At 40.5% G+C, this 13,853-nt stretch overlaps 1 protein-coding gene across 2 annotated transcripts; it reads right to left on the bottom strand.

Moving 5' to 3' along the window:
- Positions 1-540: 540 nt before the first annotated feature.
- Positions 541-12,446, bottom strand: CNEP1R1 (CTD nuclear envelope phosphatase 1 regulatory subunit 1). 2 transcript variants are annotated; one of them, XM_003819810.5, is made up of 7 exons: positions 12,299-12,414; positions 11,938-11,988; positions 11,142-11,213; positions 7,810-7,883; positions 4,118-4,227; positions 3,469-3,523; positions 541-2,209 (listed from the first exon to the last, which is right to left on the bottom strand). In XM_003819810.5, exons 1-7 carry the CDS (start codon positions 12,321-12,323, stop codon positions 2,168-2,170), a joined length of 429 nt encoding a protein of 142 aa, XP_003819858.1. In that variant the 5' UTR covers positions 12,324-12,414; the 3' UTR covers positions 541-2,167. The 2 variants fall into 2 exon arrangements, with proteins under 2 accessions (XP_003819858.1, XP_003819857.1); XM_003819809.4 differs by lacking the exon at positions 11,938-11,988 and having other exon boundaries at positions 12,299-12,446.
- Positions 12,447-13,853: the final 1,407 nt, after the last annotated feature.

Here is a 13,853-nt window from a genome sequence, read left to right as displayed (position 1 = left end):
TCCGAACAAATACTCCTTAGGAAAATGAGTTGTTCTGCTAGAAGTTAAGATATGAAAAATCTCTGGACTGTAACAGATTGTTTTCTTTTGAAGCCCATGGAATCCAAGTAATGTGGCATCTGGAAGTCCCCTCCAAGTGCATGCAAAGACACAGGTGGGTTTTCCTAGAGGAGGAGTCAAGTCTTTTATTAAACACTCAAAGGAATTCATGACTCCAAAAAAGATGAAGGGCCTATAAAATACTTCTTCAGCTTTATGCTCTTGGAGGAAACTGGCAATCCAAGTTTGTAAAGAGCAATATGACAAAACCTGTATTTCCTGATTAACAGCCAAGTGTTATTAGACTATGATGAATAAGACATATTAAAAGTAATCATAACCTAATAAACTGGGTACCTACACGTGCTACTTAAAATTTGCTGTCTTGGACACAGAGCTAAAGTAAAATATCTCATCTAGAACTAGCTTATATCTGATACAGACAATATGTTTTAACATTTTTTTCAGAGTTACAAACAATAAACCAAAGAAAAAGTCCAATCACGAGTTATATATAAAGTATTTATTTTTTATGCACATATTTACCTACAAAATTTACAGAAAATAAAACAAAGCAGAATATATAGAATACCCTCTTAAGACTTCTTAGGAGCTGAGGGTTTTATTGCTGCAGTTCAAAGAATCAAATTTTATACAAGTGAAAGCTAAGATGAACACATTTAAGTTAAATGGCAGCCTTGTTAAAAAGTTTTTTTATCCTGTTATTGAATTTTCAGCTTTATGTTAAATGAAATTTAAAAGATTGCTCATGAAATAATTTAAACCTTTTCAAAATCTAATAAACAGGTAAAAGGCACCTCCAGTACTTTAAAATATTTACAGCAATCCCAATAGTTTAATTTTAAGGGCTATTATAGTACATGTGGCTATTATGCATACACAGTATGTCATTAACACTCTCTAAACAGTGAGAATTGTAGACTCTAGTTTGTGGCACCACTCCCAAGTTATTCTGGTGAAGGCATAGGATGACCAATTACACCTGTGCAACACTAGTTTCACAGCCTGTCTACCACAGCGTAAAATCCAGTTATCTAAAACAATGACTATCAAATTCCCAGACAATACATAATTTATCAGTAGACTTGTATATTCACAAGCCTTTAGGGTATTTTAAAAATTATTAAAGAGGCCAGGCACGGTGGCTTATGCCTGTAATCCCAGCATTTTGGGAGGATGAGGCAGGAGGATCACGAGGTCAGGAGATCGAAACCATCCTGGCCAATGTGGTGAAACCCCGTCTCTACTAAAAATACAAAAAAATTAGCTGGGCATGGTGGCATGCACCTGTAGTCCCAGCTACTCGGGAGGCTGAAGCAGGAGAATCGCTTGAACCTGGGAGGCAGAGGTTGCAGAAAGCCAAGATCGTGCCACTGCCCTCTAGCCTGGCAACAGAGCGAGACTCCGTCTAAAAAAAAAAAAAAAAAGAAAATTATTAAAGCAATATAAAGGATATTTAGCATTAAATGAGAACAATGAACTAAAAATATAACCACAATAGTTGCTGGAGTTCAATATCTGGTTTAACAAAAAGTGTCTCTCAAAACATCTATAATTTCTTACAACATAATGGAGAGTTTTCCTCAGTCTAAGCTGAATCCAATGTTTTTCCTGCAGTATGATTAGAAATGGAAGAATGAAAGGCACACATAATAGCCAGTTTTAAAGAGCTGTGGGGATGGCAAGCAGATGTTCCTGAAATACCGGTGCAAGAGAACAAAGTCCACACAACGTTTTCCTCTTTGTTTAACATTGGCATTGATTTGCTATTTACAGTAGTTTGCAAAAATACATTATAAAAACTGAATGAGGTTCTGTTTCTAAGTTTAACTTAGTAACATACATACATACTTCATCTGCAAAAATCTTTGCAGGATCTGAAGTACTAAAGTGACACTAATACTGAAACACAGGTAATCAAAAGTACCAAAGCACTGATAATGAGTCACCATCATCAAGATAATCCAGGTAAATATTGCACACTTCTTGTCAGTTGCTGCTATGACCTTTACATATCCAACCGCAAAAGGAATCCTTTATGGCTTTTTGCTGTATCACTTATTCGAAGAAAGGCTATTTTAAGTCCCATAACAATGAGTGAAGATTGTCATTGAACATGAGGCCTAGGTTTCAAAATTAGTTTTCCTGTCTGCAAAAATGAAAAGACAGAATTTTTTTCAATACACAGTTCTAGTAAAAATACCACTGCTTATTTATAAACCTTAAAGGGTATGTGCAAGGAATAAGAACGCTTCTCTATAGTCAAGATTAAACAATTAATAGTTATGCTTTCAGAGCTTCCTTTGTGTGGAGCTTCCTTCTGAGCTCTTTATTTTAAAATACTACATACATCTTTTTTTCTCCTCTTTTCATTTTTTGTAGAGATGGTGTCTTGCTATGTTGCCCAGGTTCATCTCAAACTCCTGGACTCAAGCAATCCTCCTGCCTTGGCCTCCCAAAGTGCTGGGATTAGAGGTGTGAACCACCATGCCTGCCCTCTTTATTCTAATTTCTGTAATGAATAGGTATTACTTGTTTAATGACTTTTTAAATTGAAGGCTAAGATACTTTTATAAATAAAATAAGCAAATCAAAATAGAAGCTAACTATCAAAATTGTGAGACACCCTTATTATACACTGGTACATGATAGTTTTTAATTTACTTAAAGACAGGGTCTCACTGTCGTCCAGGCTAGACTGCAGTGGTATGATCACAGCTCACTGCAGCCTCAAATTCCTGGGCTCAAGCAATTCTCCTGCCTCAGCCTCCCAAGCAGCTGGGACTACAGGTGTGCACCACCTGCCTGGCTAATTTTTACATTTTTTTGTAGAGATGGGGTCTTGCTAATGTTGCCCAGGCTGGTCTCAAACTCCTGGACTCAAGAGATCCTCCTGCCTCAGCTTCCCAAAATGCTGGGATTAGAGGCATGAGCCACCATGCCCAGTCTCCCATCATCTACTTTTAAAAACACAATAGGTTCATATGTCCATAGTCCACAAATTAATCTATGACTCTATTTACAAATAACATATATAGCATATCACTTGATAAATAACAGTAGTTTATAAAACCAATATCCGCCGAGCCATTTTTGGTCAATAACAAACAACCACTGTACTTCACTGAATCTAAGATGCATCAGTTATAAGATGCATCATGATTTTATGTCATTAAGAAACATTAAATTGTCAACTCTCCCAATTTGTCAGAACTCATTGACTGTAAGATGGATCTCAATGCCAAAGATGTTAAATGTAAAAGTACCTTAGAATCAATGCTCTAAGTATATTCTCACTATTCATTCCACAGAGAAAATTTACTGCTAATAAAATGTCTACCTTTCTAAAGCCAAAAATTTCAGTGTTTTCATGCAGGTCTATAATTTTCTAACCAAAAAAATACTTACATCATCACAAGACATATTGTATTCTGCTAATACCGTTCGACATCGAGCAGCTATACTGAATACATGTGGTCAAAGGAAAATTTCTCATTTCAAGAGTATGCTTTTAGGCCAGGCGCGGTGGCTCAAGCCTGTAATCCCAGCACTTTGGGAGGCCGAGGCGGTCGGATCACAAGGTCAGGAGATCGAGACCATCCTGGCTAATCCGAGATCGCGCCACTGCACTCCAGCCTGGGCGACAGAGCAAGACTCTGTCTCAAAAAAAAAACACAAAGCGTACTCTTTTTTTTTTTTTGAGACGCAGTCTTGCTCTGTCGCCCAGGCTGGAGTGCAGTGGCGTGATTTCAGCTCACTGCAACCTCTGCCTCCCGGGTTCAAGCGATTCTCCCACCTCAGCCTCCCAAGTAGCTGGGACTACAGGCACAGACCACCACACCTGGCTAATTTTTTGTATTTTAGTAGAGATGGGGTTTCACCATGTTGCCCAGGCTGGTCTCAAACTCCTGAGCTCAGGAAATCCACCCACCTCAGCCTCCCAAAGTGCTGGGATTACAGGCGTGAGCCACCACGCCCGGCAAGAGTAAGCTTTTAACCATTACCTAGATCAAGAAAGCACTTCAGAGAATGGAATTTAATCCTTGGTAAAGGATACATTGATGGTGCAACTACTCTCTTGTGTATTCCAGCAAAGAACAAGCCTATTAGAGTGATACAGCTAATGGTGAAAAATGGGTGATTCCACAATGATGTGAAGAAGGACACCTGTAAAAGAAGAGATGAAAATATAAAAATGTTAAAAATCTTAGGATGGCTGATTCCTACCTCCCCACTTGTACATAAATATATATAATATTTTTTATCATATAAACCATGAGGATTTGAAGACTTCTAATAATCTTAGTTCTCTGTATTGCTGCGTTGTAAAAATAAAAATGTATAGGCTATCTTCTATAAAGCAAGATAAATATAGCAGTATTCCCTCCATTCATTTCAAATACTTGAACTATTACAAATTCATTCCTATAATCAAAAAACAACCCTATCAAAAATATTTACTGAACTCTGCATTGAATGAGTGAAGATGAGGCCTCTGGTCTCAACGAAAACACAAATTAAACTTGATTTAGTTACCTTCCCTGCTTTTTTTTTTTTTTTTTTTTTGAGACAGAGTTTCACTCTTGTCACCCAGGCTGAAGTGCAATGACACATTCTCAGGTCACTGCAACCTCCACCTCCAGGATTCAAGCAATTCTCCTGCCTCACCCTCCCAAGTAGCTGGGATTACAGGCGCCCGCCACCACACTCGGCTAATTTTTGTACTTTTAGTAGAGACGGGGTTTCACCATGTTGGCCAGGCTGGTCTTGAACTCTTGACCTCAGGTGATCTGCCCGCCTTGGCCTCCCAAAGTGCTGGGATTACAGGCGTGAACCACCACGCTCAGCCTACCTTTACTGTTAAAAAGCTTCCTTAAAAGAGTTGAGCAAACTCTGCCATTCATAACCTGATCCCAGTCTAATTTTCATCTCCTGCCATATTTCCACACATATGCTGCCTTGTTCACCTCTCTCCCTCCACCTGGCTAACTCTTACATATCCTCATAACACTCAATTCCAGCATCACCCCTTCCTCCCTGCAGAGGCAAAAAACAAATTTGGTTTTGAAGCTACTGAGATCTAAATGACTACAGGACATTCAAGTAGGGAAAAACGATTAGTAGCTATCCATAAAGAACTAGAATGAAGGAGAAAGAAAGGGCTGATTTCAGATCTGGACATATCAAATGATAGCAGAAAACAGGACAATCCACAAGTCTAAGAATATGTAGAGGGACAAGGGTCCAGGATCCATGACTGGAACAAGAATAGGCACCGAAATGGAAACGTTGACTGGAGACACAGAGAAGACAAGCATTTAGAGCCTGTGTAGAAAGAAATCAAGTGGATTAGTAACTAGATGGGAGCAAGAGAATCAAGTTAAGCACATCCCCACTCCACTCTCACAGCAGGAGATGCGCAGGCACGTGTTTCAAGACAGAAGCACCAGGTAGATGGCTCAGCATGGTACTGGTTACAGAAGTTTGTCAGATGAAGAAATGAGAGGCTGAAAATACCAGGAAAGAAGCTCCCAGAAAGATGATGACCCAAGGAAAAGTTAATATTCCAGAAGAACGTCTTCTTCAAACCTCCGAGGAGTTTCTCATAAGCCAGCTCTGTTGTGTGTGGCCTGCACCAGGTTAGCATATACAGTGCTTTATGTCTTCATTTTAATTAGGCCATCAGTTTCAGCCTTCCTCCCTCCATGGCAACACTCCAGTGCATTGAAACAGCAGTTCTCTCCAGGCCAGGCAGTCAGGTACTTCCTGTCTGCCATATTCTTTCTCTCCCTAGGTTCTTCTACCTAGCCACTGGCTCCTGAGTTTGCAACTCTTGCTACAGATACAATTGCTGGTTAAAACTCCTGTCAGGTTTGGGGTTATTAAATACTGAAATATAAAGAGCCAACCCTTAGGCGAATAGTTATATTCTCACCTAATTTAGAAAATTATATTAACTACATAGTTTTGGGCCTGCTTCAAATTACATTTAATTCTGTGTTTTATTAAGATCTCAACTAGCTGAGATCAGCTTATATTTTTCCCAATTAGAAGTCAGACTCATTTCCCAAGATGGATCTTTTTCAATCTTCTTGCCAGCCTCTTTCCACTCTTCCCCTAAAGATGACTACCAAGTGCAGCCTTAAGATAAGATTTTTATAAATGAACACACAAGAGAGTTTCCTGTCTGCCATAAAAATCCTCTATTAACATAAAATTCCATCACCAATCTCCCCTTGCTTCCTATCCTTTTAAATATCTCCACCTCAGCAGATAAAGTTAGGCAGACTATACGCGAAATAAACTTCTCTGGCTGTCTGAATTGCCATGGAGACTGATGACAAAAGCCTTCTCTTAGGTTTTTCTTCTGTAAAACCTAAAAGGTACAAATAGAGCTACTGAAAGTAGTCTACTTAATTGCAGCTTAAAGCGGGGAGGGGATTTTTAAGATTTGTGAAAATTACATCATTACTCCCTAAATAAAACTGCACTGGGGGAAAGAAACTTCACTAAAAAATTGGAGACTAACTACTTCTCTAATAAAAAAAAGCCCTGAGTTTGAAATTAAAGCACAAGTTAGTAGAAAGAGGTGGAAATCTGAGAAACATGCTATCAGCTTTCATCAAAGGATGCTTCAAGGAATAACATTATGAAATCAGTTATTGCATTTGGTATAGGGATATTCTTGCACAGTGCCCAGTATTAAACTTCAGGCAAGAAATTTTTTTTCAGAGATAAATGTTGGGAAAGAAAAGCTTTGCTAGCCCAAGGAATTGATATATGTGTTATCTTACAGGCAATGAAAATCACAGAATTAACTGTGACTTCACTGATTAGGTAACTCAGAGACTAATTTATAATCCAATTCTGGCAAGTGTGTTGGGAAACATGGCCTATACATCAGTGAGCTGGTTTCCTTTCTGGTTTTGACCTCATGGTCCAACTTGTTTTTATCTAGTCCTGACTTTTTATTATACGTGTATTTTGCTATTTTATCATGTGTGTTTCCTGTAAAGTCATCTCCAGTGTTTTATGGGATGAAGAAAGGTATTAACAGAGATAACTCATAGAAGAAAATGTTATTTTATAATTTTTTTCTCTCCCTCTTTTTTTCTGAGACAGGGTCTAGCTCTGTCACACAGGCTGGAGTGTAGTGGCACAATCATAGCTCACTGCAGCCTCGATCTCCTGAGCTCAAGTGATCCTCCCACCTCAGCCTCCCAAGTAGCTGGGTACAGCATGCTGCACTTGGCTGATTTTCAAATTTTTTGTAGAGATGGGGTCTTGCTATATGACATTGCCCAGGCTGGTCTTGAACTCCTCCCTTGGCCTCCCAAAGTGTTGGGATTCCAGGTATGAGCCACCATGCCTGGCCTATTTTAGAACTTTTAAAAGCTGGCACTGATGACGCTCAATGAACAAAGCAGAATGAAGATAATACTCACACTGAAGTAAAAATGAGAGATATAAAAAAATGTAAAAATGATAAATTCAGAAGTGAATGACAAATAACAAATAAATGTCTAAGAAATAATAGCATCTCTTAGACCTTTTCCCTGTAGACATACTTAATTCACAACAGCCAGCCAAAATCTTCCTTGAGCAAATTAATAAAAGGCATACTTTTAATATGACAATATCACTACTAGTAGTTAATAGGTAGTGTTTGAATACTTTATCATTAACAAAGCACTACAATATCCATTATCTCATTTAATTATGCTAATGATTTTAAAACAAAACTTCTACCTTTTGTGTCTCAGGGTCTATTAACCAGTTCCAGGCACCAGTAGCTGTACAGACAGATACCACTATAAGAAGCACTGATGAAAGATAAACACGAAATTAGTAAGCAAATACATACTTAATATGTGATACTATCACCACCAGTTCCTACTAAATGACAACCAAAGAATATAGCACTTTATTAAATGGAAAATGCACTAACTAGACTCAGGAATTAGAAGGCTTGCCATCTGGCTTCGAGGAATTCTCTTAAACATTGTGAACCTTAGTAATTAAGGATACTGTTTCTCTTATGATTTGGTCAGAACTTATGATGATCAATGAAATAAAAAGCAATTTGATGGTGACACTTCAGTAGAAGAGTCTACGCTATGTAACGTTCACTGTGCTTAGTGAAGATTTTGCAGATCTTGTAAACTCAAATTAAAAAAACAACAAACTCATTTTCTACTGTAAACAAACCATCAAAGACTCCTTTTTGAATGTACTGAGAAGACTGACTAAAGGATTTTGCTTTGCAGATGACTGCCATGGTTACATTAAAGTCAGTGCAGGAAGTATGGAGCACACCAGTTAGTATCGGATTTTCTTTAAGAGACTTAAAGAAAGGTAGGGTAGAAATTACTGCCAGTAAAACTTAGAAAAGGTCTTTCTCTCCACTAAGCTAGAATGATTTTAGAAATTCTAAATAAATCATAAGTAAAACTTAAGAATGGTATTAGTAAAAAATAATAAAGGGGCATCAAGACCCAGTTAATATTCTGGAGATGATGACCGTTGCCTGTCTTTCAGCTAGGATGCATACATTTTTCAAATGTGGAAATCCAGTTTCCAAGAACAACAGAAATATAGCAAATATACAAATATAGTAAAACCTTAATTATCTAGAATTCCTTGATGTACTTTTAGAAGAGGTAAACTAAAGAAAAAAAATCTTGTTTTAGGTATTAAATAATAGGATCAAAATATCAAAACTATGTTCTGAACTCAGAACAGACTGAACTCAATTTCTTACAATTCTGTATTTCCAGAAATGCACTATATTACACATGTATGTTTTAAAAAAATAAGCAAAAGCAAAATCAATACACTAGAAAGGACCTCATACACATGCTTTATTTGACTGGTTCATTAACCAAGTAAGTGCTAAGACCATGAGTCAGAGAAAAAGTAAAGTATATTTATATCACATTTTATAAGATAGGGCAGTATCATATACATTTTAAAAGATTTTCAAGTAACAGTGAAACATAGGTTTTGGGGATAATTCCTAGGTAAACCAGAGAACCTAGGAAAATCATTACCTGTAAATTCTGACCAACCAGATTCTCACAGCATACTAATAAAACTTTGCAAATAGATTTAATAAAAATTATACAAAAAAATCTTGCCAGATCCTTAGATCCTTAGCTTCAATAGTGCTTTTTTGGTCCAGCAAACTGATTTACACTTTGAAATAAAGTAAATCCTCAATGTGTGCTACTACACTTCCTTCTTGATATGAATTAAATCTAAATAATGACCATCTAGGAAATTAAAACTATTTGGCCCAGCGTGGTGGCTCACACCTGTAATCCTAGCACTTTGGGAAGCCAGGATGGGAGGATCACCTGAGGTGAGGAGTTTGACACCAGCCTGGCCAAAATGCAGAAACCCTATCTCTACTAAAAACACACAAAAAAATTAGAGCCGTGGTGGCGGGCACCTGTAATCTCAGCTACTAGGGAGGATGAGGCAGGAGAATCACTTGAACCCGGGAGGCAGAGGTTGCAGTGAGCCAAGATGGCGCCACTGCACTCCAGCCTGGGCAACAGAGCTAGACTCCATTTCAAAAACAAAAACAAATAAAAACTATTCCAAACACATATTAACAAAGCATTTTGTTTGATGATCTCATGGCTCATATATTTGTCCACATTTCCTATGTATTTCCATGGGCAAGTAAGCACTGTTCAAATTATATTTTGTAGCACTCATGATACTTATGAATAGATAGTAATAATGTGAATTTTCTAGGTCAGACTTCAAAGCAGCACAATTATGCTGTTAAAAATCAACTAAGGGTAATTTTGTAACTTTTCCAAGTATACATTAAATAACATGACTTTACTTTTTTTTTTTTTTTAAACACAGGGTCTCCCTCTGTTCCCTAAGCTGGAGTGCAGTGAACATAGCTCACTACATAGCTCACTACAGCCTCGACCTCCTGGGCTCAAGTGATCCCCCAAGTTGCTGGGACCTCGGGGTGTGCCACCATGCCTGGCTAAATTTTTTTTTTCTTTTTTTTTTTGAGACAGAGTCTCGCTCTGTCGCCCAGGTTGGAGTGCAGTGGTGCAATCTCGGCTCACTGCAAGCTCTGCCTCCTGGGTTCACGCCATTCTCCTGCCTCAGCCTCCAGAGTAGCTGGGACTACAGGCGCCCGCCACCACGCCCGGCTAATTTTTTGTATTTTTAGTAGAGACGGGGTTTCACCGTATTAGCCAGGATGGTCTCGATCTCCTGACCTCGTGATCCGTCCGCCTCGGCCTCCCAAAGTGTTGGGATTACAGACGTGAGCCACCGCGATGGGGTCTCTCCATGTTACCCAGGCTGGTCTCAAACTCCCATGCTCAAGCAATCCTCCAGCCTCGGCCTCCCAAAGTGCTGGGATTATATGCGTGACTCACTGAGCCCTATTAATATGACTCTTCTTACTAAAATTTTATTCCAATAGTTTGTAGGCAAATTATAAAACTGCTAAACGGGCTACTGAAATTTTTATTAGGTATGTCTTTATCAAAACTGTAATAATTAATTCAAAAATTTAAATATTTTTATTATTTATTTATTGAGACCGGGTTTTGCTCTTGTCGCCCAGGCTGGAGTGCAATGGCGCAATCTCGGCTCACTGCAATCCCCGCCTCCCGGGTTCAAGCGATTCTCCCACCTCAGCCTCCTGAGTAGCTGGGATCACAGGCAGCGTCACCACGACCGGCTAATTTCGTATTTTTAGTAGAGACGGCGTTTCACCGTGTTGGCCACGCTAGTCTTGAACTTCTGACCTTAGGTGATCCGCCTGCCTGGGCTTCCTAAAGTGCTGGGATTACAGGCGTGAGCTACGGCGCCTGGCCAAAAAATATGTTTTTTAATGGAAAAACAAAAACAACCACACGAAATAGACTGTTCTTTTGAGAAGGCCAGTTATAATTTCCTTTTCTTAAAAATTTCTTCATAAGGCATTGTCTACAATGTTAAATAAATTTACACAAACATTTTACATAAAAGCAAATCATTCCTATATTAGGATAAAAGTATCAATTGTTAGTTTTCCCTTAAAATAACATTCAGGAACTTACTTCTCCAGCGTCCAGTAGCAGGTTGCAAACAATGAATATATTCAGTAAGTCTCCTCTCAAAAGCCTTGAGATCTAGGTATAAAGATGTCAATTTTCTAATTAGCCACTCTTACTCGTCAATTTTCTAGTTAGCCACTCTTACTCGTCTGACGAAATGTCAGAGTATTTACCTAACATTAAGACGACATGTGAGATACTCTTAACTGCTTCAGGTCTTACACACTAACTTCCATGTATCACTGCACTGTTTATTTCATTTACTATGACAGCTTTTCAAGCACTTGACAAAAAATTAGGGCTCTTTAATTCCAATTTCTCATATCAGAAAACTTGCTGATTTACTTTTAGAAGCTTCATAAATGGTATTGGGAGAAATAAGCAGCAGCCTCGGCCAGCGCCAAAAGCGAACATTTTCAGGGTTGCAAATAAAATTAAAATCAGGTCGAGTTTTAGCTCTCTGGCAACCAAGAACTTCCTATTAGAACCACGTAGTGCCTAACATCAAAGTCTTCGAGGTCTACCTGACTGCAATTACCCGCCTCCGGTTTCCAGCTCTTATATTTAATTAATGGCTACGCCGTCTGGCCTTACTAGACTTCTTGACACTGATAGCGAGTGGGTGTGGAAAGACATTCCCCTTGCCCCCTCCGAAGGGGGTACAGGTGATCTTCGTGGCACCCAGGCAGCGCCTAGTTCTAGAAGACAGGGGCGTCTAAGCTGCTCCGAGTGAGTGGTGGGGTATCCTTTCCGCAGTGGTGTGCTTTAAACTTTAAAACACCGAGCAGCACTTCCTAACCTTGGCAGTTACCGGAAACCACCGCAGGAATCAGGGATACAACTCGCGGGGCTGTGAGAATGAAATGAAATGAATTAGCAGGCTGCAATGCACGAAGTGCAAGTGTCTGCCAATGAAAAGAAAATAAAAATAGAAGCTGGCGAGGAGGTCGACCCTCTAGGCTTGTGGGGACTGAGGGAGCTGAGGCACCGCCCCCCGCGTCTGGCCAGGTACGGCCGCCTACGCGCCCCCAAGCTCCGGGCCCCTAGCTCCATCCTCTGCGGCCTCCTCCCGGGGCGGGGGTCTTCACGACGCCGGCCCCTCCGGAGCACCGCCAGCTTCCGAGGGGAGACGTGGGACGGGCCCGGGCGGCCCACCCTACCTTCCGCCTGCTCCAGCGAGTTCATGTCGGGCGGCAGCTCGGGTCACCGCCGCTGCCCCGTCCGCATCGCAGCTTCCGCGGCCCCCGCCCGGCCCGCAGCGCCAACTCCCACCTCTAACCGCTCCCCGCTGCCCCTCCCCGTCGCACCGCCCCTTGCCTAGACCCGCTACGCTCATTGGATTCCTCTACTAGACCTCCAACTAAGACAGCTTTCTATTGGCTGTCTCCTGCACCGGCTTCGGAGCCTAGCATTGGACGGTCAGCCGGAGGGACCAAGAACTGCCGGCGGCCAGGCGGGCGTAACGCTGGCGTCGCCTGCTGCCCCGGGGAGGAACTGCAGCCCTCCGGAGCTAGTTCGTTCATTCATTTATCCCCCGTTCCCCGCTTGGTTCTTTCATTCGTCAAATGTTGATTGAGCGCCCACTACCTTCCAGGCATTATTCTGGTCGCTAGCGAGGGATACAGAAATCAAAGAGCTGGTTCTGTCCTCAAGGATCTCAAGGAGTAATGAAATCTGTACAGAACTAACTAGAACCCTAAATAACCAGTTTCCTTAATTATGGTATCCTAGATAATCAACCCCTTAAGTAAACACTTCTCTCTTGGTTACTTTCCTCTCACATCACCCAGCTTTCATAATTCCTAAATGAGGCAAAGTGTAAGCCCAAATACCTATAACTTAAGAAGAGATCTGTAAGGGATTGACTACATTTGTATTTGATCACAAGGCCTTCTTGTTCATTTATTGGTGGCATTCTTTCATTCAAAATCATTTTATTGCCTAACATGCTAGACACTGTATTGATACGCGTGTGAGCCAGGTAGACAGGATTCCTGCCCACAAAGAGGAAGGGCTACAGCAGGCAACAAACATGCAAATAAGTAATTGATTTCAAATAAGAATAGTTCTGTTAAAATAGAGATCCTGGCCGGGCTCGGTGGCTCACGCCTGTTAATCCCAACACTCTGGGAGGCTGAGGCGCGTGGATCACTTGAGGTCAGGAGTTGAGACCAGCCTGGGCAACATGACAAAACCCTGTTTCTACTGAAAATACAAAAAAATTATCCAGACGTGGTGGTGCATGCCTGTAATCCCAGCTCTTTGGGAGGCTGAGGCACGAGAGTCACTTGAACCTAGGAGACGGAGGTTGCAGTGAGCCACTGCACTCCAGCCTGGGTGACAGCGTGAGACTGTCAAAAAAGAAAAAGAAAAAAAAAAAAGAATCTAAGACTGATGGGCTAGATTTTTTTGTGGCAGTAACATACCAACTTATAAACAAGACCTAAGGCCCTGCCAGGCAAGGGTTAAATCACTCAACACCCAGACACTTAAAGAATAAACGATGTTCTAACTGCCACAATGTTCGTTTTTTTCCTCTAGCAGCTAAACAAGCAATATTAAAACAATTGCAGCTTACCAACTACCAGTCACTGACTAACTGATCCCTTTGTTCCACAAGCCATAACTCCTGCTTTCATTAGACAAGAGACTGATTTCAGTAACTTTCTCCTGATAAGAGACCACCCACCATAGATTGGCCCTAGCCAGTTTACA

This window comes from Pan paniscus, chromosome 18 (genome assembly GCF_029289425.2).
Source record: "Pan paniscus chromosome 18, NHGRI_mPanPan1-v2.0_pri, whole genome shotgun sequence".
In the NCBI taxonomy this organism is placed as follows: Eukaryota; Metazoa; Chordata; class Mammalia; order Primates; family Hominidae; genus Pan; species Pan paniscus.
The sequence above is the reverse complement of the archived record's forward strand: the minus strand, read 5'-3'. Positions and strand labels throughout refer to the sequence as shown.